The following is a 27,154-nucleotide window of genomic DNA, read 5'->3' on the forward strand; positions in this document are numbered from 1 at the left end:
ATGACCACTAGACTTCACTGGCTCACAAGTGCCCTCTGCCTGATAGGCATAGTGTGCACTGTCACGTCCACATATGTGACAGAAGATGATTCATCCCCCGCTGAGAAAGGAGTCACCTTCAGCCACGTCTATAAGATTGACCTGGCCAAGAGCCCTGAGTGTAAACTTGCCTTGCAGACCCTCCCTTCTCAGCAGGACCAGTCTTCAGGCATGCAAGAGCTGGAGGGAGGCACTACTCCTGAGGGGGAAAACGACATAGTTTTCAGGCACCAAATCAACCTCAAGACCCCAAAGTGTGACTGTGATGAGTCGGAGAGCTTTAAGTCTCTGCTGTACAGAGTCAACGGGCTGGAGGAGGAGGTGGAACACCTGAAGAGTCAATGCTCTCAGGGCTGCTGTGGTGGAAAAGGTGGTGGAGCAGAAGGTAAGCCTACAGTGCAGTCCATCACCATAAGATCTGACAGAACATCTGTATTCAAGAGCTAAAATACACTGAGTGTACAAAACATTAGCAACACCTTCCTAATATTGAGTTGCACCCCCTTTTGCCCTCAGAACAGCCTCAATTCATCGAGGCGTGGACTCTACAAGGTGTTGAAAGCGTTACACAGGGATGCTGGCCCATGTTGACTCCGATGCTTCCCACGGATGTGTCAAGTTGGCTGCATGTTCTTTGGGTGGTGGACCATTCTTGATATACACGGGAAACTGTTGAGCGTGAAAAACACAGCAGTGTTGCAGTTTTCGACACACTCAAATTGGTGCAGCTGGCACCTACTACCATGCCCCGTTCAAAGACACTTAAATATTTTAGCTTACCCACTCACCCTAAGAATGGCACACATACACAATCCATGTCTCAATTGTCTCAAGGCTTAAAAATCCTTATTTAACCTGTCTCCTCCCCTTCATCTACACTGATTGAAGTGGATTTAACAGGTGACATCAATAAGGGATCATAGCTTTCACCTGGATTCCCCGGTCAGTCTATGTCATGGAAAGAACAGGTGTTCCTAATGTTTCGTACGCTCATTGTATATCTGGAAAAAATATATTTAACTTAATCCCAAATGTTATTTAAAACTGTGAAACTGTACAGACACTTCAGATATCACATAACGTGTTTTCCTAAACTTTCACAGGTGTGGACACAACCTGTAGTGGCCACGGGACCTACCTGCACAACACCTGCATTTGTCAATGCAACCCTGGCTGGGAGGGTCCAGACTGCTCCGTCTCCACCTGTCCTGATGAGTGCAACGACAATGGCCGCTGTGTGGATGGCAAGTGTGTGTGCCACGCTGGCTACACAGGGAGCGACTGCAGCCAGCTGATGTGCCCAGGCGACTGCAACGATAAGGGACACTGCGTGGACGGGAAGTGTGTTTGCTTCAGCCACTTCACTGGCGAGGACTGCAGTGAACAGAAATGCGATCCTGACTGCATCCACGGCACCTGCGTGAAAGGAATGTGTATCTGTGACGAAGGCTTCTTTGGAGAAGACTGCTCTGCAGGTAGAAGTGCTGATATACACTACCAGTCAAAAGTTTTAGAACACCTACTCATTCAAGGGTTGTTCTTAATTTTTTACTATTTTCTACATTGTAGAATAATAGTGAAGACATCAAAACTATGAAATAACACATATGGAATCATTGTGTAACCAAAACAAGTGTTAAACAAATGAGAATATATTTTATATTTGAGATTCTTCAAATAGCCACCCTTTGCCTTGATGATAGCTTTGCACACTCTTGGCATTCTCTCAACCAGCTTAACCTGGAATGCTTTTCCAATAGTCTTGAAGGAGTTCCCACATATGCTGAGCACTTGTTGGCTGCTTTTCCTTCACTCTGCGGTCCGACTCATCCCAAATCATCTCAATTTGGTTGAGGTCGGGGGATTGTGGAGGCCAGGTTATCTGATGCAGCACTCCATCACTCTACTTCTTGGTCAAATAGTGGAGATCATCCGTTCATCCACACCGCGTCTCACAAAGACACAGCGGTTGGAACCAGAAATCTCCAATTTGGACTCCAGACAAAAGGACACATTTCCACCGGTCTAATGACCATTGCTCGTGTTTCTTGGCACAAGCAGGTCTCTTCTTCTTATTGGTGTCTGTTAGTAGTGGTTTCTTTGCAGCAATTCAACCATGAAGGTCTGATTCACACAGTCTCCTCTGAACAGTTGATGTTGAGATGTGTCTGTTACTTGAACTCTGTGAAGCATTTATTTGGGCTGCAATTTCTGAGGCTGGTAACTCTAATGAGCTTATCTTCTGAAGCAGAGGTAAGTCTGGGTCTTCCATTCCTGTGGCGGTCCTCATGAGAGCCAGTTTCATCATAGCGCTTGATGGCTTTTGAGATTTCACCTGAAGAAACTTTCGAAGTTCTTTACATTTTCCAGAGTAACTGACCTTCATGTCTTAAAGTAATGATGGACTGTCATTTCTCTTTGCTTATTTGAGCTGTTCTTGCCATAATATGGACTTGGTCTTTTACCAAATAGGGCTATCTTCTGTATACACCCCTACCTTGTCACAACACAGCTGATTGGCTCAAACGCATTAAGAAGGAAATAAATTCCACAAATTAACTTTTAAGAAGGCACACCTATTAATTGAAATGCATTCCAGGTGACTACCTCATGAAGCTGGTTGAGAGAATGCCAAAAGTGTGTAAAGTTGTCATCAAGGCAAAGGGTGGCTATTTCAAGAATCTCAAATATAAAATATATTTTGATTTGTTTAACACTTGTTTTGGTTACTACATGATTCCATATGTGTTATTTCATAGTTTTGATATCTTCACTATTATTCTACAATGTAGAAAATAGTAAAATAGAGAAAAACCCTTGAATGAGTAGGTGTTCTAAAACTTTTGACCAGTAGTGTAGGCTGAGGTCATAATCAGGTCATTATGTCTTATTCATTATTATATAAAAGGGAAAACTGATCCAAGATCAGCACTCCTAGTTTGAGATGGCCCAGGTCTTTAATAGCAAACTCTACCTTTTGTTGATTCGCAGAACTGGAATGCAGAAAATCTACAGAGAATGTAGAAAATCTACAGCCTACAGCCTTAGGGTTCTGAGGTTTCATAAACACTTTGACTAACTTGACATTAGGTATTGAAGTTATTTGACTATTAATTAAATAGCAGTTAAGCAGAACATTTGCGGTCAAAACATTCTGACAAATAAATTCACTTCATCCACACTTTTGAAAGTGACAGTAATTGCTGCAGCCTCAAACCATGTCTGCCAATCAACTGTCTAATGATGCCTTGTGCACAGACCCATGGTAGCAGGTCGGCTATTGCAATCAGCCATTGTCAGATTTTCAAGCTGTGCCGCAAGAGAGATTTGGAGAGATTTATAGCAAGGTGCATGTAGGAACTGTTGAACTGTTGAACTGTTGTTTCCAACAACAACAGGGACGTGTCAAGGGGAAAGAGGGAGGCTATAGTTTATGAGTTGGATTTGGAGGAGAAATACTATGAGTATAGGACAAAAGCTACAGTATACTGAGACATTTTCTGTTTTGTATGGCAAGAGTGCATTTGAGGCTACGGTATATGGTGAATAGGTATCTTTTTCACAAACATTGGCTTTTTAGAGTACAGAAAATGATCAGACCTTCAGGTGCATCATCATCACCAATGCTGTTTTTCTTTTACTGACCACCAAAAGCAATGCTAACCTTCATATTTCACAACTATGATTGAGTCTGGGATCTGAAATGTAGGCCTTTGGAGATTTGTACATTGATAAAGAACTCAGACACACATTTCAAATAAATCATCAAGAGAAAACCTAAAGGGTTTTATTCTGCCCACAAAAAGCCTTGGTTGATTTCTATGGATTTCTAATAGCCAGATCAATGCCCTGCATGTGGATTTGGTCTGCTTTAATGCTCTTTTCACCATGGTAGACTCAGTAAAAACAGGACCTTTTGTGAGTCACTGAAAAGTGGGATCTCTCACTTCAACAAATGACAGTTCCAAGCAGAAATGTACATTCATATTTCTGCTTCACATTTGAGAATCACGTCCATTCTCAAATTGGTGGTCTTGAATTTTATTTGAATAACATACTGTACCCTTTAGCAATGTCCAAATGCATTGACATTACGTACGGTAACTTTTTACTACATGGAAACAGTACATGTGCTTCCTCACTTCTTTTTGGTATTAATTACGACAGAGAACACTGAGCAGCACACGTTTGGCCCACTTGATGGAAATCCCATTTACAGTTGTTTCAAAATGTTTTTAACACCATAATGATGTGTCCTTAGCTGAGAACCTGCCACTGTAAATGTATGACTCCCTTCTTTATGAAGTCCAAACATAATCTACCGTATTTTCCGCACTATAAGGCGCACCGGAGTATAAGCCGCAGCAGCTAAATTGAATGATATTGAATGATGTGTACATATATAAGCCGCACTGGACTATAAGCCGCAGGTGTTTTAATGTTTAATTACCATATGTAAGGGTTCGTGCACAGAGGGGATTGTCGGGAAAGAGACAAACTGTCTCGCTCTCGTAATGTCTGTCTGTCTTGCTCTCGTTCTGTCTCTCGTTCTGTCTCTCGTACCACTCTCGGTTCCACTTTTACTTTTGCGCGCTACCTGTCTCACTCTTTTCCGGCCTCCAGCTTTTCCTGCTGGAGCCCGCCGCTTAAAGGTGGGGGGCGCGGACCGGTCATAGAGCCCATAGAGTTAAAGTTGGTGGACTGTAACCTGTAAAATCCATAGATTTAGGAGGTCTTCTAGTGGCCGTTAGCTGTAAAAATCCATAGATTAGCCACACCGTTATATAAACCGCAGGGTCGAAAAATGGGAAAAAAGGCGCGGCTTATAGTCCGAAAATTACGGTAGTAATTTTCTTATTCAAAATATGCTTTCCTTGTTATCAATCAGTGAGAACACAAGTTTCTGTTCCTTTTGCTTTTTCCGAATCGTTAGATGTTAATTTATTCGTCCTTTTGGCTGTTCTGAAATATTATTTAAGGGCAAAATTGTTACTGGCAGGAACAGGCGTATTAACTGCCACTGGATGGAAAGGCTCCTGCTGAAGAGAAGGAAAACATTGAGCTTCCTGCCTTCACCATGTGGAACAATTTCCAAACCTGCTGTGAATTCTTTCCTGGTAAATGTGGTCTCTTAAGCACCTATTTCATATTTCCCCCAATGTACACTTACGCTTTTTCTGCGCTTTAATTCACCACCTACGGTCGGTCTTTCGTGCATTTCCCTGTACCCGCAGGAATATCTTGGCTTGGAAAGTTTGCTTCGTACACTGCTGACTGGCCGTCTCCTTGGCTCACGTTCATGTTATTGAAAAGTCCCCCCATACTGTCTGATTCGCCCAACCCTATTTTCCACCATCTTGATTGAAGTATCCTGGCTAAATACAGTATCACACTGTAACCACAGAAAAGCAATATATTTTCCCCAATTTTCAAAATGGTGTTTTCCTTGTCAGAGTTACATTGAGTGAAGTGTGAAAATAGTTTTAAAAAAAAGAGAGCAATAACATAGCGACCTTAGTACAACAACTACTGACCTCGCCAAGCGGTCCGGAACTCTTGGCCTAACAGCTGAAGTGTTGGACTGACAGGCCCCCATGTTTCTCCTGGTTGGGGCTACCCCTCGAATTCATCACAATAACATAGTGAGTAACATAGAGTTTTGAACTGTCCCTTAACTAATCGTACCTCTGTGTCCCCCTCAGTGTTGGGCCCTAACGGCCTGCGTCTGGTAAGGGTGACTGATGTCTCTCTGCTGGTGGAGTGGGAGGCTGTGAAAGCAGCAGAGTACTACATCCTGACCTGGCACCCTGAGGGCAATGAGGCAGAGCTGGATCGGGTCACCGTGCCCAACACAGATACCTCCTACCTGATCACAGGACTCAGCCCAGGTGTCACCTACATAGTGCAGGTGTACGCTGTCACCAAGGAGATCCAGAGCGAGGGGGACAGGATAGAGGCGACCACAGGTAAGGGAGTGAAGTGAACTACAGAGGAAAGTACAGTATGTTTCTCATAACATTGATTTGTATATTTTTCTCACAAGTGCAGGTGCTTTCGTTTGTAGAAAGTGGTTCTGAATGCCAATTTACATTTTCTGTCATCACATAAAACTCACTATGTACAGATTTCCCCAATAACCCTGAATACTGTTTGTACTAAATGATTCACTTAGTGATAGTTCGTTTACCATTAGGTTCAAGGTAATTACACTAGTCAGCCTAAATAAAGGATATGAAGCCGTAGACACATTTTATGGAAATGAGGCTAGTTCACAGATGTGGCGAAGAGAGGCACAGAGCACAGAGCCTTGGGCCCTGGGCTCTGCTATGCGGTTAGCCATGGAAAACATCTCAGTGCATGAAATTCCTGTCTGGGTATAAGTAAAGGCCTGATAATCTGGCTATGACGAAGACTTAGCGTGAGACAATATGCTTAACTTCAAACGTTATCCCTTTCAAATGGTTTTAAATAATTTTTTCCCATTAGAAATAACTGTTAAAGAACATTAGTCAGCCCTTTTCGGTCTTTAATTTATTTTTCCTGGCCTTGAATGGGCTTATATGCAAAATCACATATAGGAAGCGTCTCATAGAAACCAGTAGGAAACATGCCCTGGTCCCTGGTTCTGTATGATAGCTATGACACTCTTTGGTACCCTATTAGACCTCTCTCTTAACTTGTACCTAACTCTAACCATATAACTAACATGGACATATAATTTATATGTCAACTCAGGTGACATTTAAATGGTTAAATGTCACTACTCTGGCATATTCTAATGAGACCATGTTGACCCTACACAGAGGTGTCTGGTATTGATGCTATCCGTGTATTGGGCCAGACTGAGGACTCTATCCAGGTGGACTGGCAGAACCCTGCAGCACCTCTGGACCACTTCAGACTGACCCATGCCAACCCTGATGGGCAGGAGGAGGAGCAGAACGTACCAATGAGTGCAGAGGCCAGGACCACCCACACTATCGTAGGTACGTCATTTAAACAAGGACAACACCGTCTGGAATAGATTTTAATAGAATAGTCCATCATATTTTAGTACCTTTGAGTAGAATAGTACTTCATGTTTTCCCTAACGGTCTCCACCTCTCCCCACTTGAGCAGAACACTCATAGACCTTTGAGTATTCACAGATCTATGTCCCTTAACTTAATAGCTAATCATTCAACAGTGTTAAAATGTATTGTGGTAGATTAAGAACCTTGAACCACTATGAGGTTTTACAAATCTATATGCTTACTTCCCCTGTGTGTTATAAAGGACTGCAACCTGGCACTGAGTACCTCATCACAGTGCAAGGCATCAAAGGGACCATCGAGGGGAAAGCCTCCTTCGCCACCGGGGTCACAGGTGACTGCTGCTGATACTAGACAACAGACGATTTCTGGGGGTTTCAGGGAGTGAGGAGACACTATTGTTGCGTCCCAAATAGCACCCTATTCCCTAATTAGTGCACTACTTTTTACCAGTGGGCCCTGGTCAAAAGTAGTTCATAGGGAATAGGGTGCCACCTGGGACATGGATACTATATCCAACATCAGCGAGCGGTAGGCCACTGGACCATAGTCCAACTCAAAACCACATGTGGGGGGGAGGGGGACGATCTCAATGGACATTGAAATGACTAAAACCAAATCAAAACATTTATAGTCTCTTTTGACTCTGTCCAGCTTGCTAACAGTCATCGTAACGAAAGCTAGACTGTCAGGGAGCATCGAAAATTCCAACAGCGATAGATAGAGAACAATGTTTTGCACATTTTGACGGCAAGGCAATTAAATACATTTTAAGTGCGGCCCTCCGGACCTCGTTGAAGACCGAATGTGGCCCGCGGGGAAAATTAGTTTGACACCCCTGGTCTAAACCATTCCCAACTCTACTCTGGGAACAGCGGAGTAAGATAGGCACAGAATGTGTTATAGTGCATAGCTTGATAAAGTACAGTACTGTACCCTGGTATTAGGTCTCACTATGACAGCCAATGATAATAGAATATGAATGTGGTCAGGGAGACTAATAATTATGGGTAGTGATTATGGGTCATAAATCACAGTTTAATAATCTGGACCGGTTCTAATGATCGTGGTAAGAGTGTCTGGACCAGAGAAATAGAACACATTGTGTAACCGCTCGAGATTCTCAATAATAAGGTAAGTATAGTCCATGATTTACATAAGTCCTTTGAGAAATATTAACATGGGAATTCCTTATTTGGATCTCACAAGCATTCTCTTGAGTATTTTGCATGAGGATGAATTCATAAAGGAGATTAACTTCTACAGCTGGTCCTGCCAACCTGTTACTTGCCTCTTATTTGACTGACTGACTTGACTGTCTACAATTGCAGCTTATCCAACTTGGCCTGCTCCTTTTGTTAGGGTGTCTATTTCAGGAGATGTAGTAGTTCAAAAGGAGAGCTCCCTGTCTCGTTATGGTGATGGTGCTTTTGTTTTCTCAGCCCTGGGGTAAAATTTGATAGGTTTAATTTGGGAGTTAACAATTGTAGCGTTCCCGTTTGATGGTTGTCAGGTGCCTTCCATTACCTCACACATCCTTCTCCACAGAGCTAATCTTCACACAAGACACGGTGGCCAGTCTCAACTTCCACCACAGAAACCTTCACTTGAGGAGTTGCACGAAAGGCTTATAGTGATTTTGGAAGTTGGAACTCCAGAGTTCCCTTAGATAGGCATAGAATTGGTTCAAGATGAGTGTGTGGGCCGGGTGCTTTTAAAAGGTCACCTATTATTGCTACTGCCCAGTTTGTTCTCCACAGAGCGATATAGTCACACACGTGAAAGAAAAATAGGAAAATATGAACATAATAGCAATCACATAGAGGCAGTCTATTGTGTCTGTGACTGTCTGTGAATATGAGCCTCCTACTAACTGTACAGAGTTTAAAACTGTATCCTGTGGGGCCGCCCCTGACAGCTCACATTATGGAAGCCTCAATTAGAGGAGCTTTTTTCCTTCCTCTCAGCAAGTTATACTTTACAGAACGTTCTCTCACAAGTGGCCGGTCCACTTACAACAAGAGGGGGAAATGGCTTTTCAATTCCTCTCTTTTTCAGGAAAGATCTGCTATTTATTTACTGTGAAAAAAAATGCTAGAGTGCATTGTCTTCTTTTATTGAATGGCTCTCTTCTCCTGTCATAAATCATAAATCCTTATTTCATAGACAATGAAACGGTGGAGTACGATGCGTCAGTGTTGTCGCCAGGGCTCAGTAAGGAGAGATAAATTGTAGCAAGCTGAAAGCATTCGGGACAAGCCAAAATCAATAGAATTGCTACCTGTCATAGTAACCTGCCAGAGGATTGTAAGGCTCATAAACACAACATAGTTGTCTGCTGGTGCTACCGAATCAGATTCAATAAAGTTTACACAGGAGCGGCCATATAACTAGAAGCAGCTGCATGGCTAGGTGAAAGCCAGGGAAAGTGTTTAGCCTTCATTATGGTCCCTGGACTTTAAGGCCGTGTGGAGCTGTGGAGTACAGCTGGGCTGGGCGGAGGAGGACTCTGGCACCCTTAGTCCTTATCCTTCAGAGTTAGTCTGAGGCACTGAAGTTACTAATCTCTCCTGCCACCTAATTAAACCTCTGCAGAAAGAGTTATGATCTGCTAATTGCTGTGTGGATGGACCTTAGGTCAACACTCACATACACACTGACACCCACTGGAAGAATTGCACCCTTCTGGCTCCTCGATCACTCGACTTTCTGCTGTCACTGTCCGTTTAAATAAGGGTAGCGTGTAAATGAGAACAAACTGCTAGCAGCTCGCTCGCCAGCCTGTAAGGAAGCCTATGATGGATAAGCTGTTTTCCACATGGTAAACCACAACCAGTGTTTTGTAGTCTCCCCACTCAGCTACCTTGGCGGCAGAACCTTGAGCTAACCCAAGCCGTCATACACTACGACATGGCCTCGCCAAACGTGGCCTCTTCCACAGAAACATAACACCTACCAACATGCTAATTTGTTTAAGCATGAGCAGCCAAACATTGGAAAGGATGATAAAGCTGTGGCATGTGTGTCTGTCTGCATTTTTAACTCCCACACGGTACACAGGTCTTTCTCAGAGGCTACTGATACTATGTGTAACTTATTGGCATTTTCTTGCCACTAACCTCTGTGAGCTTGTCAAGCAATGTACCCACATACAGTGGCAAAAAGACAGCAGCTCAACCCTATACGTGGCTGCCGATGCCGGCACTCTCTCTTTGGATGCATCATAAATCAGTTTTCATGATGCGGATAGCGCGGTGACATAGAGCTGACCTTGGCGGAGTCGCGGAGGAATAGCCTAAATGATGATTGCTTTTACATGTCTTCTCACTTCCTCTCTCTGTCTGGCTGCTGATGCCACTGACGCTTGCCTTCCCTGACTTCAGCGACCCCCGTAGAACTGCAAGCCCCATTCCCCTCACTCACCCTGCTCTGCTGGGTGCTCTGCTCTGGATCCCCCCTGTCAGTCTGCTCACATCCGCCATATTTCTTCTCTGTCCTCTGATACCTTAAGCCCCTTGATGTCCTCCTGTTTCCTCATAGAGAGAGAGCATGCCCCAGCAAACATGACTCCATTCGCCCCATCTGGGTATTTTGTGGGCAAGGTGGGCAGGGGCTACACCAAGCCCACACCAATCCCACACCAGCCCAACACGGGCTAGCCCACACCAAGCCCAACACAGGCTATCCCACACCAATCCCAGCTAGAGGAGGGGGCTCATTCGAATATTTGGTTGCAGTTAAAGTGTTTTCTTGTGTGATGCCCACATTTTTTAAATCTTGTACACAGTCTCAGAAAATAATTAAATAAGTGCATGTGACATACAGTATGAGAAACTTAACAGTTTGTCTTGCAAAAATATATGTATTAGAGATGGGCATTCCGAGTCTTTTTGGTGAGCTGGCTCATTTGGCTCTGTTTAAGTAAAAGAGACGGCACATTTGGTTCCCAAACGGTTCTTCATTCACAATGCTTAAACATTGACCTAGAACCATGAAAAAATAACACATCTCCAATGTAAAGGCCAAAAGGTAGGCTACCATTATGTCAGCTCATGAAATGCACGTTCAAAATTGTTTTACTTGGCCAAATTATTCGATTATTAGAGCCTGTAATTATTATTATTCATATTTTGTTTATGCACTGAAAAATTGTGTGTGGACCAGATTGACGTGCTGTTTATTGTTTCTGTAGTGAGGATTCACCCTCTTTAGAGAATGATGTTGTAAATTAGCTGAGGGGAGGATGGCTCATAATAATGGCCGGAACAGAGCAAATGGAATGGCATCAAACACCTGGAAACCATGTGTTTGATACCATTCCATGAATTCCACTCCAGCCATTACCAAGAGCCCGTCCTCCCCAATTAAGGTGCCAACAACCTCTTGTAGTAGCAGTATGCAAATCAGAGAGCCAAATGAAGACCTGTGCTGGAAAAAGATGGGCTTATTTCAGGCAAAGTGAGGGCTGCTTTCACCAGATATGAACTGCCCACACAAATGCCTTAGGGGCCAACGTTGAGCCGATGAGCAAATGCGCATTGGCCCAATGTTGACAGCCTACATATGGTCAATATTTTAGCTCGCATTGGGCCCAAATCCTGCCAATGTAGACATGTTTGTTGCGTTCTGTGTTCCTCTTCCAGACTGCTACAATGGCCTGTCTGCTCCTCACAAGAATGAAGGGCCCATCAGAAAATTATTTCCCCGACTTGGATAAAATGAATGCTTGAATGGTGTTTTATAAACCACCTACCTGAATGTCCTTATAGAAAAGAGTGATGCTTCACACAACGTCTTCTCTGCCTACATCCTCATATATATCAACAGATCTTGACGCTCCTACTAACCTCTTGACCAAAGAAGTGACAGAGGACACCGCTACCGTGGAATGGCAGAAGGTACAAGCAGAGATCGACAGCTACATGATCAGCTACAGCTCTGCTGAGGGCTCCAGTGAGGAGATCCCTGTTGGGGCAGACAGCACCTCCTACAGGCTGACTGGGCTGAGGCCTGGAGTCATCTACACAGTCTACATCTGGGCTGTCAAGGGCTCCCGGGTCAGCAGGAAGAGCTCCACAGAAGCCGAGACAGGTAAACTGTTAACCAAATGTCTGACTCAGAGGGCATAATAGAGCTCACATTGTTTTTGTTTCAGTTCTTAAAATAGTCTTAAGTGACGTCTCTTTTTATACTTTGATCCTGATGGCTTATGGATGAATGGGAGAGACCTTCTCGTCCTATGCTTTCTGTAGGTCCTTTGTGGAAGAGGAAAATCCATTTATTTTTGGGTCTTGTGGATAGTTCTTAGGGCTGTATTTTCACTTTTTAAGGGATGCACTTTACACAATGGCAACATGAAAAAAATAAACTGCCAGGCAGGCAGACTTTCACCCTCAGCACTTTTGTGAATATTTATCTTCCTCACATCTTTGCCAAGAGGGAAACTCTTACTCAGACCTGTGCTGGGGAAGCTATTTAAAGTAATTAGGTAGACACTTCTTTTGAAATGAGTTTAGCATAGCCTATAGCTGTGGAGCATGTTTGTGAAAATGTTTTAGAGACAACTAAGGAGATTGAAAATAAGGGAGATATAAAGTGTTTCTTCCTCATTTAATTCTACTCATTTGAAAGGAACACCAAACATATGCTTCTCTTGTGTGTCAATGTGTTGAGATAAAAGGAGGACGCAGTAATGGTTTGGTGGGGCTATTTCAATAACCCCTTGATTCACCTAACTATTTGTTCAACTTTCACTTACTGTCAATCCAGTCAGCAAAATACTAAGAAACATTTGAGATCAACTGTACGAGAGAGAGAGAGAGAGAGAGAGAGAGAGAGAGAGAGAGAGAGAGAGAGAGAGAGAGAGAGAGAGAGAGAGAGAGAGAGAGAGAGAGAGAGAGAGAGAGAGAGAGAGAAATGCATTTTAACTGCTGTTTATGGCATTAAAACACAAGGCTCAAGTGCTCTACCAGCTGACGCCCGCCATCAGGAAATACAGGCTATAGAAAAGCACTGTGTAGGAAATCTCCTCTTGGCTCTCATATCGCAGATATATCATCACCTAGTGCTACTGTACTTTCCGAATCAATGTATACATTTCCTCCCCCACAATCCTATTGATACCCAAAGTGAACAATATGCTACATTAGGTTGTAGGTGAGGTTGGGTCGTCTGGCCTTCAGGGACTGTTGGTGTGGGACATTAATGTATTGGAAGCCTACAGCTGCACTGTCTTTGACGCCTGCTTCAGTGAGAAAATGACTGAAACAGACATAGTACACTAACCTGTCCCATAAGTCAAACAACGGGATTCCACATGGATACAAACATCCGAGAGGGGTGAAATCCAAGCGCTGCCGTGTCGGCAAGCAGGGCTCCCCATGTTTCGTCTGCTGACTGGATGGGGTAGGTTGTGGCAGGCTAGGATTACTGGATCAGTAAACATAAATTAACTGTGACACAGGACTGTGGGAAGGTGGTACATGGAGCTTTCTGCTCTCAAATAAGATTTAACAAGCGGTAACGAACAGGGTGGTGGTAGGTACACTCTTAGCTTGGGTAGTCATTGAGGTTAAAGTGGACACTGATAATTAATAGAAAAATATGTTGGAAAATGTATTTTTTTAAATACATTGTTTTTTAATTTCTTAATGTGATAACACTGCACTAGTAGAATGACATAACATATGCTTTAACATAGTTCCTAATACATATAGCTTTTAGTGCCTGTTACTTACATAGTATGTACTGAAACTACTATATTTACACTCATACCTCTCCAGAACTAGATGTTCCTACTAACCTGTTGACCAGAGAAGTGACAGAAGACACAGCTACAGTAACATGGGATAAAGTCCAGGCTGAAATCGACGGCTACATGATCAGCTACAGCTCTGCTGAGGGCTCCAGTGAGGAGATCCCTGTTGGGGCAGACAGCACCTCCTACAGGCTGACTGGGCTGAGGCCTGGAGTCATCTATACAGTCTACATCTGGGCTGTCAAGGGCTCCCGGTTCAGCAGGAAGAGCTCCACAGTAGCTGAGACAGGTCACTAACTTGTCTCATACTTTTTGAGTGTGAGAGGGTGAGAGCCCACACAATGTAAAGATGTTAGTTCAGGAGTTGTCTTTGTTCAGCAGTTCATCTGGGGTTCTAAGAAAGCTTTCAGTTCTTCTTAAAGGGATAAGTTATGCTAATATCAAAGTTTGTCAGATCATTTCAGATCTCAAAAGTGGCAGAATGGCAAGATGATTCCATGTCCCATGCCATATGTTGTGTAAGTCCAGCTACATACCTAAATCCCAAATTAATGGAAAAGAAAGGAACTGTCTAAATTCATCATTTAAGATGGTGCCTATTTTTCACATTCTTTGGGGATTTGAGATGATGGCACATACAGGTAACTGCCAAAATAATGGAAACACTTTAATAAAATGAGGGATTCAAAGTATATTGAAAGCAGGTGCTTCCACACAGGTGTGGTTCCTGAGTTAATTAAGCAATTAACATCCCATCATGCTTAGGGTCATGTATAAAAATGCTGGGCAGGCCATTATTCTGGCTATCATGGCTATGCCCCCATAGGATGACAATGACCCCGTCCACAGGGCATGGGTGGTCACTGAATAGTTTGATCTGCATTAAAAAAATTTAAACCGTATGCCATGGCCGTCTCAGTCACCAGATCTCAACCCAATTGAACACTTATGGGAGATTCTGGAGTGGTCCCTGAGAAAGCGTTTTTTACCACCATCAACAAAACACAAAATTATGGAATTTCTCATGGAATAATGGTGTCGCATCCCTCCAATATTGTTCCAGACACTTGTAGAATCTATGTTAAGTTGCAATTAAGCTGTTCTGGCTTGTGGTGGCCCAACGCCCTATTAAGACACTTTATGTTGGTGTTTCCTTTATTTTGGCAGTTATTTGTAGCTAGATCTACACAACAGATGGCAAGGCACATGGACTCATATCGATATTAGACCACTTCTGAGGCCTGCAAACATCTGACCAACTTAGATTTTGGTGTATGAACTGTCCCTTTAAAGTCTCTCTTATACAATTAGAGTGATTTACAGGTCTCTCAGGTACAGCAGGTCTTGATACAATAAATCGATGAAATGTCACAAACTTCATGACATGACACAGAAGAGCACTAACCTTTCGATCAATGGTTCTCCAGATCTGGATGCTCCTACTAACCTCTTGACCAGAGAAGTGACAGAGGACATAGCCGATGTGTCATGGGACAGACCTTTAGCGGACATCGACGGCTACATGATCAGCTACAGCTCTGCTGAGGGCTCCAGTGAGGAGATCCCTGTTGGGGCAGACAGCACCTCCTACAGGCTGACTGGGCTGAGGCCTGGAGTCATCTACACAGTCTACATCTGGGCTGTCAAGGGCTCCCGGTTCAGCAGGAAGAGCTCCACAGTAGCTGAGACAGGTCACTAACTTGTCTCATACTTTTTGAGTGTGAGAGGGTGAGAGCCCACACAATGTAAAGATGTTAGTTCAGGAGTTGTCTTTGTTCAGCAGTTCATCTGGGGTTCTAAGAAAGCTTTCAGTTCCTCTTAAAGGGATAAGTTATGCTAATATCAAAGTTTGTCAGATCATTTCAGATCTCAAAAGTGGCAGAATGGCAAGATGATTCCATGTCCCATGCCATATGTTGTGTAAGTCCAGCTACATACCTAAATCCCAAATTAATGGAAAAGAAAGGAACTGTCTAAATTCATCATTTAAGATGGTGCCTATTTTTCACATTCTTTGGGGATTTGAGATGATGGCACATATAGGTAACTGCCAAAATAATGGAAACACTTTAATAAAATGAGGGATTCAAAGTATATTGAAAGCAGGTGCTTCCACACAGGTGTGGTTCCTGAGTTAATTAATCAATTAACATCCCATCATGCTCAGGGTCATGTATAAAAATGCTGGGCAGGCCATTATTCTGGCAATTTTTTGGCTATCATGGCTATGCCCCCATAGGATGACAAGACCCCATCCACAGGGCATGGGTGGTCACTGAATAGTTTGATCAGCATGAAAACAATGTAAACCATATGTCATGGCCCTCTCAGTCAATAGATCTCAACCCAATTGAACACTTATGGGAGATTCTGGAGTGGTCCCTGAGACAGCTTTTCTACCACCATCAACAAAACACAAAATTATGGAATTGCTCATGGAATAATGGTGTCGCATCCCTCCAATAGAATTCCAGACACTTGTTGAATCTATGCTAAGTTGCATTTAAGCTGTTCTGGCTTGTGGTGGCCCAACGCCCTATTAAGACACTTTATGTTGGTGTTTCCTATATTTTGGCAGTTATTTGTAGCTAGATTTACACAACAGATGGCAAGGCACATGGACTCATATCGATATTAGACCACTTCTGAGGCCTGAAAACATCTGACCAACTTAGATTTTGGTGTATGAACTGTCCCTTTAAAGTCTCTCTTATACAATTAGAGTGATTTACAGGTCTCTCAGGTACAGCAGGTCTTGATACAATAAATCAATGAAATGTCACAAACTTCATGACATGACACAGAAGAGCACTAACCTTTCTATCAATGGTTCTCCAGATCTGGATGCTCCTACTAACCTCTTGACCAGAGAAGTGACAGAGGACATAGCCGATGTGTCGTGGGACAGACCTCTAGCGGACATCGACGGCTACATGATCAGCTACAGCTCTGCTGAGGGCTCCAGTGGGGAGATCCCTGTTGGGGCAGACAGCACCTCCTACAGGCTGACTGGGCTGAGGCCTGGAGTCATCTATACAGTCTACATCTGGGCTGTCAAGGGCTCCCGGTTCAGCAGGAAGAGCTCCACACCAGCTGAGACAGGTTTTCTATCTGCCCTGGGGCTCCAGTCGACAGCCAAGTATTTTCATGATAATCCCATGCATTCATTGTCCAATGAGGCAGATAGTCATTACTGAACAAGAGGTTATCGTGTAGAGGCATAATCATCTTTGAGGAGCTGTCAGGTTCCTTCACTCTTAGTGGAATTCTGGTCAACCCAAACTAACAGTTCAAGGATCTGCTCAATATGAGACACACACACAGTGACGTTTATTGGAGAATAGAGATGGAGGAATGTAAGGCATGATAAATAGTACTTCATTAGCTGTCATATTCTTATTCAGCCGTCCAATTACTGCTTCTGGACATTTTCATTCATGCATTCTATTTGACTAAATTGCTTCTGTTTTGGGATGTTCTCTCCATAGAAATTGATGCACCAAAAAACCTGAAAGCATCGGATGTTAAACTGGATGCAGCTACCCTGACCTGGACTGCTCCCTTAGCCAGAATCGATGGCTACATCCTCACATTCAGAGCTGAGGATGGCAGTTTGAAGGTACTGATTCTCAGTAACACACACTCTAGTTGTGGACATGGAAATATGCAATGGTTGATTATATGTATGTAGCTATAGAAACCTATTATATTAGCCAGCTGTGTTTTTTTCGTGGCTTTCTGTATTGGGCTCCCGAGTGGTGCAGTGGTCTAAGGCACTGCATCTCAGTGCTTGAGGCGTCACTACAGACCCCCTGGTTCGATTCCAGGCTGTATCACAACCGGCCGTGATTGGGAGTCTCATAGGGCGGCGCCCAGCGTCGTTCGGGTTTGGCCGGTGTAGGCCGTCATTGTAAATAAGAATTTGTTCTTAACTGACTTGCCTAGTTAAATAAAGGTACAATAAAATTGGAGATCACAATTACATTTCATCCTAGATGAAGTTTCTGTTGGTGTGCATCGTGTGCAAAATACAAGTATTCCAGTGTTATACCCCTGACCTCTAGTGGTGAAAGGTTGTATAAACCATCAAAGGTCTTTAGTTCTGTGTCAGTGACACTTCGTTGTCTCAGCCAATGATTGTAATTCCACTGTGTTCTGAATAGGCTGTGGAGAAGAAGCTGAGGGCAGGAGAGAGCAGATTTGCCATGTCTGGCCTGGAGATGGGAAAGAATTACATTGTTACCCTCCTTGCTTACAGAGGACCAAAGAGGAGCAGAGTGATAGAGATCACATTCAAAACAGGTACACTGTGCCCTCTATGAACATCATCCACACACCAAACTAGTCTGACTCATCCATACATCAGTGTGTTGAGACGTTAGCATTTCTCTACACTCTTGTGCTATAATTTCAATTTGATTAGCAATGTTTCATTCCTTTCTCACCTTACAATTAATTGGTCACTTGTACTTGTATCCTTCACAGTGGGTTTGTTGTACCCATTCCCCATGGACTGTAGTCAGATTAAGAAGAATGGTAACATGGCAAGTGGAATCTACACCATTTACATCAACAGTGATCGCACCAAGCCCATGGAGGTGTACTGTGACATGGACACTGATGGCGGTGGATGGGTGGTACGCTAAAGTACATTATGATTGATGGTATTGATGACTGAAAGAAAAACCTGTCTGGATAGATGGACCATCAATAGAAACTGTCAATCAAGTTGTGTGTGAGCAGAGACTGAGATCTACTGTACATCACTCCCCAGGTGTTCCAGAGACGCAACAATGGACAGATGGACTTCATGAAGCGCTGGAGACCATACATGGCCGGCTTTGGGAACATGACTGATGAATTCTGGCTTGGTTAGTACTGTTTACACATCCTTTTAATCTCTTGTATCGCAATAGGACTGTTATGTCCATAGGAGTTCCTCTCATGGAATTGAAATAGATGATGATGTACACTACCAGTCAAACGTTTGGACACCTCTACTCATTCAAGGGTTTTTCTTTATTTTTACTATTTTTTACATTGTAGAATAATAGTGAAAACATCAAAACTATGAAATAACACATATGGAATCATGTAGTAACCAAAAAAGTGTTCAACAAATCAAAATATATTTTATATTTGAGATTCTTCAAATAGCCACCCTTTGCCTTGATGACAGCTTTGCACACTCTTGGCATTCACTCAACCAGCTTCACCTGGAATGCTTTTCCAACAGTCTTGAATGAGTTCCCACATATGCTGAGCACTTGTTGGCTGCTTTTCCTTCACTCTGCCGTCCGACTCATCCCAAACCATCTCAATTGTGTTGTGGTTGGGGGATTGTGGAGGCCAGGTCATCTGATGCAGCACTCCATCACTCTCCTTCTTGGTAAAATAGCACTTACACAGCCTGGAGGTGTGTTGGGTCATTGTCCTGTTGAAAAACAAATGATAGTCCCACTAAGCCCAAACCAGATGGGATGGCGTATTGCTGCAGAATGCTGTGGTAGCCATGCTGGTTAAGTGTGTCTTGAATTCTAAATAAGTCACAGACAGTCTCACCAGCAAAGCACTGTAACACCTCCTCCTCCATGCTTTATGGTGGGAACTACACATGCGGAGATCATCCATTCACCCACACGTGTCTCACAAAGACACGGCGGTTTAAAGCAAAAATCTCCAATTTGGACTCCAGACCAAAGGACACATTTCCACCGGTCTAATGTCGATTGCTCGTGTTTCTTGGCCCAAGCAGGTCTCTTCTTATTATTGGTGTCCTTTAGTAGTGGTTTCTTTGCAGCAATTCGACCATGAAGGCCTGATTCACACAGTCCCCTCTGAACAGTTGATGTTGAGATGTGTCTGTTACTTGAACTCTGTGAAGCATTTATTTGGGCTGCAATTTCTGAGGCTGGTAACTCTAGTGAACTTATCCTCTGCAACAGAGGTAACTCTGGGTCTTCCATTCCTGTGGCGGTCCTCATGAGAGACAGTTTCATCATAGCGCTTGATGGTTTTTGCGACTGCACTTGAAGAAGTTCTTGAAACTTTCCATATTGACTGACCTTCATGTCTTGAAGTAATGATGGACTGTCGTTTCTCTTTGCTTATTTGAGCTGTTCTTGCCATAATATAGACTTGGTCTTTTACCAAATAGGTCTATCTTCTGTATACCCCCCCTACCTTGTCACAACACAACTGATTGGCTCAAACGCATTAAGAAGGAAATAAATTCCACAAATTAACTTTTAAGAAGGCACACCTGTTAATTGAAATGAATTCCAGGTGACTACCTCATGAAGCTGGTTGAGAGAATGCCAAGAGTGTGCAAAGCTGTCATCAAGGCAAAGGGTGGCTATTTGAAGAATCTCAAATATAAAATACATTTTGATTTGTTTAACACTTTTTTTGGTTACTACATGATTCCATATGTGTTATTTCATAGTTTTGATGTCTTCACTATTATTCTACAATATAAAAATAAAGAAAAACTCTTGAATGAGTAGGTGTGTCCAAACTTCTGATTGGTAGTGTAAATGTAATAAGCCCTCACAATTATCTTACTCTAACCCATAGGTCTGGACAATATCTATGAGCTGACCAATACTCCCACGCAATACGAGCTGCGAGTGGACCTGGGTGTGGGTTCAGAGAAGGCCTATGCTGTCTATGACAACTTCAAGATAGCCCCGGCTAAGCAGAAGTTCAATCTGACCATCGGCAAATACAGTGGAACAGCAGGTGGACCATCTCTTTGTATCTTTCTAACAATTCCTTGACAAATACAAGCATAAATATTCTACACACTAAACAAACCCAAGGCTCCAAAATACACACACAACCAATAACCACACAACTGTGACTGTGTTGAATAGCATTTTTACAATGGATTGCTTTCATTGATGCTGTGAATCTGGTATATGATTGTTTTCCAGGCGATGCCATGAACTACCATCAAGGTCGCCCCTTCTCCACGGTTGACAATGACAATGACATTGCTCTTGGTAACTGTGCCCTGACACATCGTGGTGCTTGGTGGTACAAGAACTGTCACCTTGCTAACCTCAACGGCAAATTCGGAGACAACAGACACAGCATGGTAAGAAGTGCGCAATGTCGTTTTCTGGGGGTGTAGTGCAAGAATGTACAAGCAGATGGCACTGATAGCATAGTACAGAATCCATGGTAGTTGCACATGAGCGTCCAGTAGGGGTTTTCCATTCTTAGTTTGAAATGGCTATGTCCTAGATCTATCAACTTCAATAAAGATACACTTTTCTCAAAAAGCCTTATAAATAGCAGACGTTAATAGCTAACTTTCATTCACAGGGAGGCTAACAAGAACTGTTGTTGTGTCTGCAAGAAGAATGTTGAGAGGAAATGGGAGGGAATTGTTTTGTCATATGAAGTTATATCATGCCTCTCTTAATGAGATGCATAATACGTTTGTGTCTGTATTGATGAAGGCTACACCGGCACAGATAGAACTTGATAGAAGTTTCAGAAGTGGATATTTTGACTTAGAATATGTGGACAACTACAAATACCTAGGTGTCTGGTTAGACCGTAAACTCTCCTTCCAGACTCACATTAAGCATCTCCTATCCAAAGTTAAATCTAGAATCGGCTTCCTATTTCGCAACAAAGCCTCCTTCACTCATGCTGCTAAACATGCCCTCGTAAAACTGACTATCCTACTGATCCTTGACTTCGGCGATGTCATTTACAAAATAGCTTCCAACACTCTACTCAGCAAATTGGATGTAGTCTATCACAGTGCCATCCGTTTTGTCACCAAAGCCCCATATACTACCCACCATTGTGACCTGTACGCTCTCGTTGGCTGGCCCTCAATACATATTCGTCGCCAGGTCATCTATAAATCACTTCTAGGCAAATCCCCGCCTTATCTTAGATCATTGGTCACCATAGCAACACCCACCCGTAGTATGCGTTCCAGCAGGTATATCTCACTGGTCATCCCCAAAGCCAACACCTCCTTTGGCCGCCATTCCTTCCAGTTCTCTGCTGCCAATGACTGGAACGAACTACAAAAATCTCTGAAGCTGGAGACACTTATCTCCCTCACTAACTTTAAGCATCAGTTGTCAGAGCAGCTTACCGATCACTGCACCTGTACACAGCCCATCTGTAATTAGCCCACCCAGCTACCTCATCCCCATATTGTTATTTACATTGTTATTTATATTGCTCATTTGCACCCCAGTATCTCTATTTGCACATCATCTTCTGCACATCTATCACTCCAGTGTTAATACTATATTGTAATTATTTTGCACTATGGCCTATTTATTGCCTAACCTCCATAACTTACTACATTTGCACACACTGTATATAGATTTTCTATTGTGTTATTGACTGTACGTTTTGTTTATTCCATATGTAACTCTGTGTTGTTGTTGTTTTTATCGCACTGCTATGCTTTATCTTGGCCAGGTCGCAGTTGTAAATGAGAACTTGTTCTCAACTGGCTTACCTTGTTAAATAAAGGTGAAATAAAATAAAATAAAAAAATAAAAAACATCTATATTTTACCTAATTTTGATAGACATGAGACAGTATGAAATGCTCTTCAGTGTGAGTCAGTTATTAGTATCATGAAACAACTGGCTGACTGTGGCTGTCTTATCTAATGTGTGGCTGTGCCTCTCTCTACCTTCTACCAGGGTGTGAACTGGGAGCCATGGAAGGGTCATCTGATGTCTCTTGATTTCACTGAGATGAAGATTCGGCCTGTGGGCACCGCCAGGAAGAGGAGGTCGCTTAGCAGCAGAACAGCTCCCAGAAAATAGTCCCTCTGAACTAGAGCAGTCAATGGGAACCTCATTACAAACCAGGCAAAGTAGCTAGAACCTCAAATCAGGAATATCAATCTATCTCAAGATTATTGTATAACTTACTTTAAGTTAACATATCATATGGCTGCAGCCATATACGTCTTTATTTTGAATAGGATATTTGTATTATATATATTATGAACAAGTGAACTGCAACTTTCACTGTATAGTATTATCACATGGGCAAAGTAAAGGGATTTTGTATCTTGGCTTTGTCCTAAAGCGGCATTCCTCGCAGGCGTAGATGATTAGCAAATTACCTCTGTCCTAATGTATATGATTACATTTTATAGGCTGGCTCCATGGCATAAAACTGCCACTATATTCATAACACTGTCTGCTCCTTTTATGCATAATCAGTGAGATCCCAATGACACCATGTTTTTAGAATAGTTATACTGCTCTTGTTCACATTCATAACATAGCATAGACCCTGACCCTCTCTTCTAAGCTCTGGTCTGCGGCCTACTCAGCCTACTCTGAGTTAGCTAGATATCACATTTAAGATGTCATGCATAACAAATAGAATGTATGACATGCTCCTCTGCTTGTAAGATTGTATTTTCAAATGTGTATTGTAATTGTGTCGTTCCACGAAAATAGTGCCTTTTGCGTCCCTTTGATATTTTAAGTAGAAATGAAAAGCCTGTTATATTAAATGAAGTCTCCTTTAATATAGACCACATCGAGAATTCAATAAATCTGATATCTAATATGAATAAATGCCAAAATTCAGCATTTTGACATGTCCCTCCATCAACCCTGTATCACTGCTAGGAAGATTTTAACCGACTTAATCCCAAAATGTCTCCAAGATTCACCATCATTGTAAAGCCATACTTATTGTGTTGCTTTGACAATGTCATTTCTGAAGACTATTATGTCTTTCATGTGATTAGTGATTCATTTACATCTGTCACTGATTTTAAGGTCAACCCTGTTATATGAACTGAACTCCCGTTTTAATATGGTGAAATTATTCCTTTTTAAATATTTTTTTCAAAAGAAACATTGAATATCTAATAGTAAAAAAATTGAGTAAAAGCAGGCTAGCTGGTTCTACCATTTTCTGGTGTTTTGTGGTGGAAAACTGAGCGGGTCAAGCATAACACGTCAACTTCTTTACCAATAGATCAACAGGTGAAGCTTGCATTCAATTGCCACTTCCTGTTGCACACAACATACTTCCATTCCCCTGAGCCTTGGATGCAGCCAGTATTGCTCCAAACGCGTATCACTCGTTCGCTTACAGCCAGTAGTGATCCAAAGCCCCTATTTTGGATTCAAAATGGCGAATTTCGCCGAAAGGTGACTAGTTTGCATCCCTGATTATATTTGAAAAAGATGGGTTGTTTATGAATTCGAAGGACCAATAAAAAGGGATAAACTTAGGTGCTGGATTTTAGGCCGGTAGGAACCACCACAGGGTGTCAATTCAGAACACGAGGAAGCAGTAGTTCCAGTTATAATAATAATAATATGCCATTTAGCAGACGCTTTTATCCAAAGCGACTTACAGTCATGTGTGCATACATTTTTATGTATGGGTGGTTCAACGGTTTAATGAAGATCCACACACACATAAAACACCACTCACTCTGGTACTAACTGTGGTTCTGTAAAAAAAAGAGGAGAACTTAATAATTAATTCCGGTTGACAATGCTAATGCTAACGCTAGCGGGAGTAAGCGAGCTAGCTAGCTAGCTAGCAAGTTTAACACTAATGGTACATATTTACAACAGACACTATTTAGCTCCAAACAACAAGACATCAGGATTTTGCCACTTACATTTAGCTGCACGCACAATAAAACATCAGAAAGAAAAGCAATTTTTTCTGAGGATGTAGAATAAACAGGAGCGAAAAACCTGGTGGTCATCAGAATGGAAACTACAGTCTGCCTGAGGCCCTGCCTGGTCGGGTATTACGCTAAGTCCCGGGAAAAAAGGCTGCAGATCAACAAATAAAATGATGATGATTGGCATGACCTTATTTCAATAAGATAACCAAAAGAAAGTTGGGGTCTTGGAAAGGAGATGAGCTGGCCGTTTTTACAATATTCATGCCACACATTCTCAGATAAATAATAAAACATATTTTTAAAACTAGCATCTATGCCTGCAGTGACTGAGGGTGCTGTTTGAATGGGACTTGACTTCACACAGTGTTTATCAAATAGATGAATTGAGGTAAATCAACAAATTCGAGTCATACTTGAATGTTATATGCTACCTCAAATTCTAAGAAGAGGAACAAAGTAGAATATATTTGATTTCATAATCAGTTTTTCATATACAGCTTTTAATTTCCCCATCTCTTTCCCAGAAAAAGGCTTAGATTTGCAGGAAAGATTATATATACCAAAAAAACTGTTTCCTTTTGCTTTCTACCATTCACATCACTTTGTGACGTAACTTCACAGGTAACCTGATCTTGACAGGATGTTTGAAAATGGTCCCTATTTATGTCATTTTCGAGTTGAACGACTATGGTTTTCTCTTTGACAGGATAGCCTACACTTGAGTCATGTATCATACCACAATTTGATGTTTCTCAACTTCCCCTGGTTTCTCAGCTGTTGTTTCAATCCACTGCTGAGAAATGATTTGCACACATCGGACTGTGTGAATAACAATGCAAGAAAGATATTCACAAAGTTAAGCAAGAAGGAAGAAGAGGAAGGGGCCTACTGTGGAATATTCTAACTGAACTTTTGAAATGTCTCACAGGACCCAATTGATGCAATAGCTATTTTGAACCACATTGATTGCAAATTACTGTAAAGAAGATTGGTTCCTATAACAGCACTGCAGGGCAGGTGGACTCTTAAAGAGATTCTCTGATACTTTTGTATACTTTTTAGCCAGTAGTTCTGAAAGTAGCACTCACGAGCCAAAAGTAGTCCCCGACTATTGCGTACTACGTCACATATGTGCAGATATGTGCACCACGTCATTGCTCTCTCTCTCTGCTGTGTCCACTGAGCTGTTGGGCCCACCCTGCAACCTCATTAGATAATGCAGGGCAGGCCTCTTGCTAGAAATACTCAAATGCGAGGGGCTGAAGCTCATTGGCTAGAACTCTAATTGCAAGGAGGCTGGCCCACGTGGGGTTAAATGTGGGGGAAATGGTGTGGCACAGCTTCAAGAAAACAGTCGCTTTCAAAATAGGGATTGTGGCTAATTGAGGTAAGACAGTATTCTGCTCTTATACATGTATGAACTACACATTGACACATCCAGCCCAAAGCGGGAGGTTTAAAAAATACTTTCTTAGTCGGCAAAGTACCGTAGCATGTCGTTAATGCTGAGATTAATGTAATAGGGATGTAATAGGAAAGAAATGCCTCACACACAATTCTTCACACATTTCTATCCAGTTAGACAAATGTCATCCCCCCGTAGAAAAATAAATAAACAGTTTTACCCTGAGAATGACTCCTTTAAGCGCTTTTTACTGCTACAAAGGTTACTTCAATTGTCAATTAACATATATGCTCATTTTGTCATCCCTACACTTTTGAGTATAAATGCAGCAGTGTTTTGAGTCTGTAGCTATTTATCTTACTCACAGAGAACAAGTACAACATGAGCTGAAGTTTGGAGCTCAGATTCCAAAGTATGTGTCATCTGACAAACAGGCTTTCATACAACAGAGTACACATGAGCATAGGCTGAATCACCATTGAGGTGTGTGTGTGGCTATGGGTAAGGTTGATGTCATTTTTCCATGAGTGGTAGTGTAGTATTCAAACAAGACTTAGAGGTGGAGTAGTGCTGGGGTGGATGGGTTGTGTCATGGCAGTCAAGCAGACAAGCTGCCATCAGCCCACAGAGACTTTTCACTGCATGTCTGTGCTCTGGATGTCTGGGCCTGTCAGAGCTGTAGGACTCAGCTACACGGCATGTCTGACAGAGAGTAGGAAACCCCCAAATCATTATCTCGACACATATCATTTGGTAGTCACTGCTTCAGAACCAAACTATCACTATCTATCAGTTTAAAATAACAAGAGATCAAACATCCAGAGTGTGTGGATGCTAATGCTTTATGTTGGTTACCAAACATCAGATTAAATTATAATACATTTGCCCAAGCTCCCTAGGGATGAAGTCAACTTATACAACAAACATGATAACAGAAATCTTCTAAACAAATGTATTGTGAACCACATGTATTGTGAACCATACATGAACCAACCAACAAAGAATCAACAAAGCTACAAAAATACTTTATTTTTGTCCCTCTTTTCTCCAGCTATTTTGTCAAATCAAATGACAGGATAAATTATTCATGCAGTCGCCAGTGTGGCCTGAGCTCATGACTTGAAAATGTATCACCTCAGCGATTTCTTGTGTGATAACAAACAGACAGAATATATAGGTAACTGGCAAAATAAAGGAAACACTTGAGTAAGGCCTAGATTCAATCAGATCAAGCATTATCTGGCGATAGCCGACACCCTCAT

General features: G+C 42.3%; 1 protein-coding gene across 1 annotated transcript; it reads left to right on the forward strand.

Annotated features, from left to right (window-relative positions):
• LOC311150462 (tenascin-N-like) lies at window positions 1-23,753 on the forward strand (the record flags this gene model as incomplete). Its single annotated transcript, XM_084187964.1, has 16 exons — window positions 1-424; window positions 1,143-1,514; window positions 5,742-6,005; window positions 6,843-7,025; window positions 7,315-7,404; window positions 11,898-12,161; window positions 13,853-14,116; window positions 15,255-15,518; window positions 16,666-16,929; window positions 17,316-17,446; window positions 17,991-18,129; window positions 18,313-18,464; window positions 18,602-18,698; window positions 20,404-20,568; window positions 20,763-20,926; window positions 22,515-23,753. 16 exons carry the CDS (start codon window positions 1-3, stop codon window positions 22,638-22,640), a joined length of 3,363 nt encoding a protein of 1,120 aa, XP_084044090.1. The 3' UTR covers window positions 22,641-23,753.
• Window positions 23,754-27,154: the final 3,401 nt, after the last annotated feature.

This window comes from Coregonus lavaretus (genome assembly GCF_964263955.1).
Source record: "Coregonus lavaretus genome assembly, chromosome: 23".
Classification (NCBI taxonomy): Eukaryota; Metazoa; Chordata; class Actinopteri; order Salmoniformes; family Salmonidae; genus Coregonus; species Coregonus lavaretus.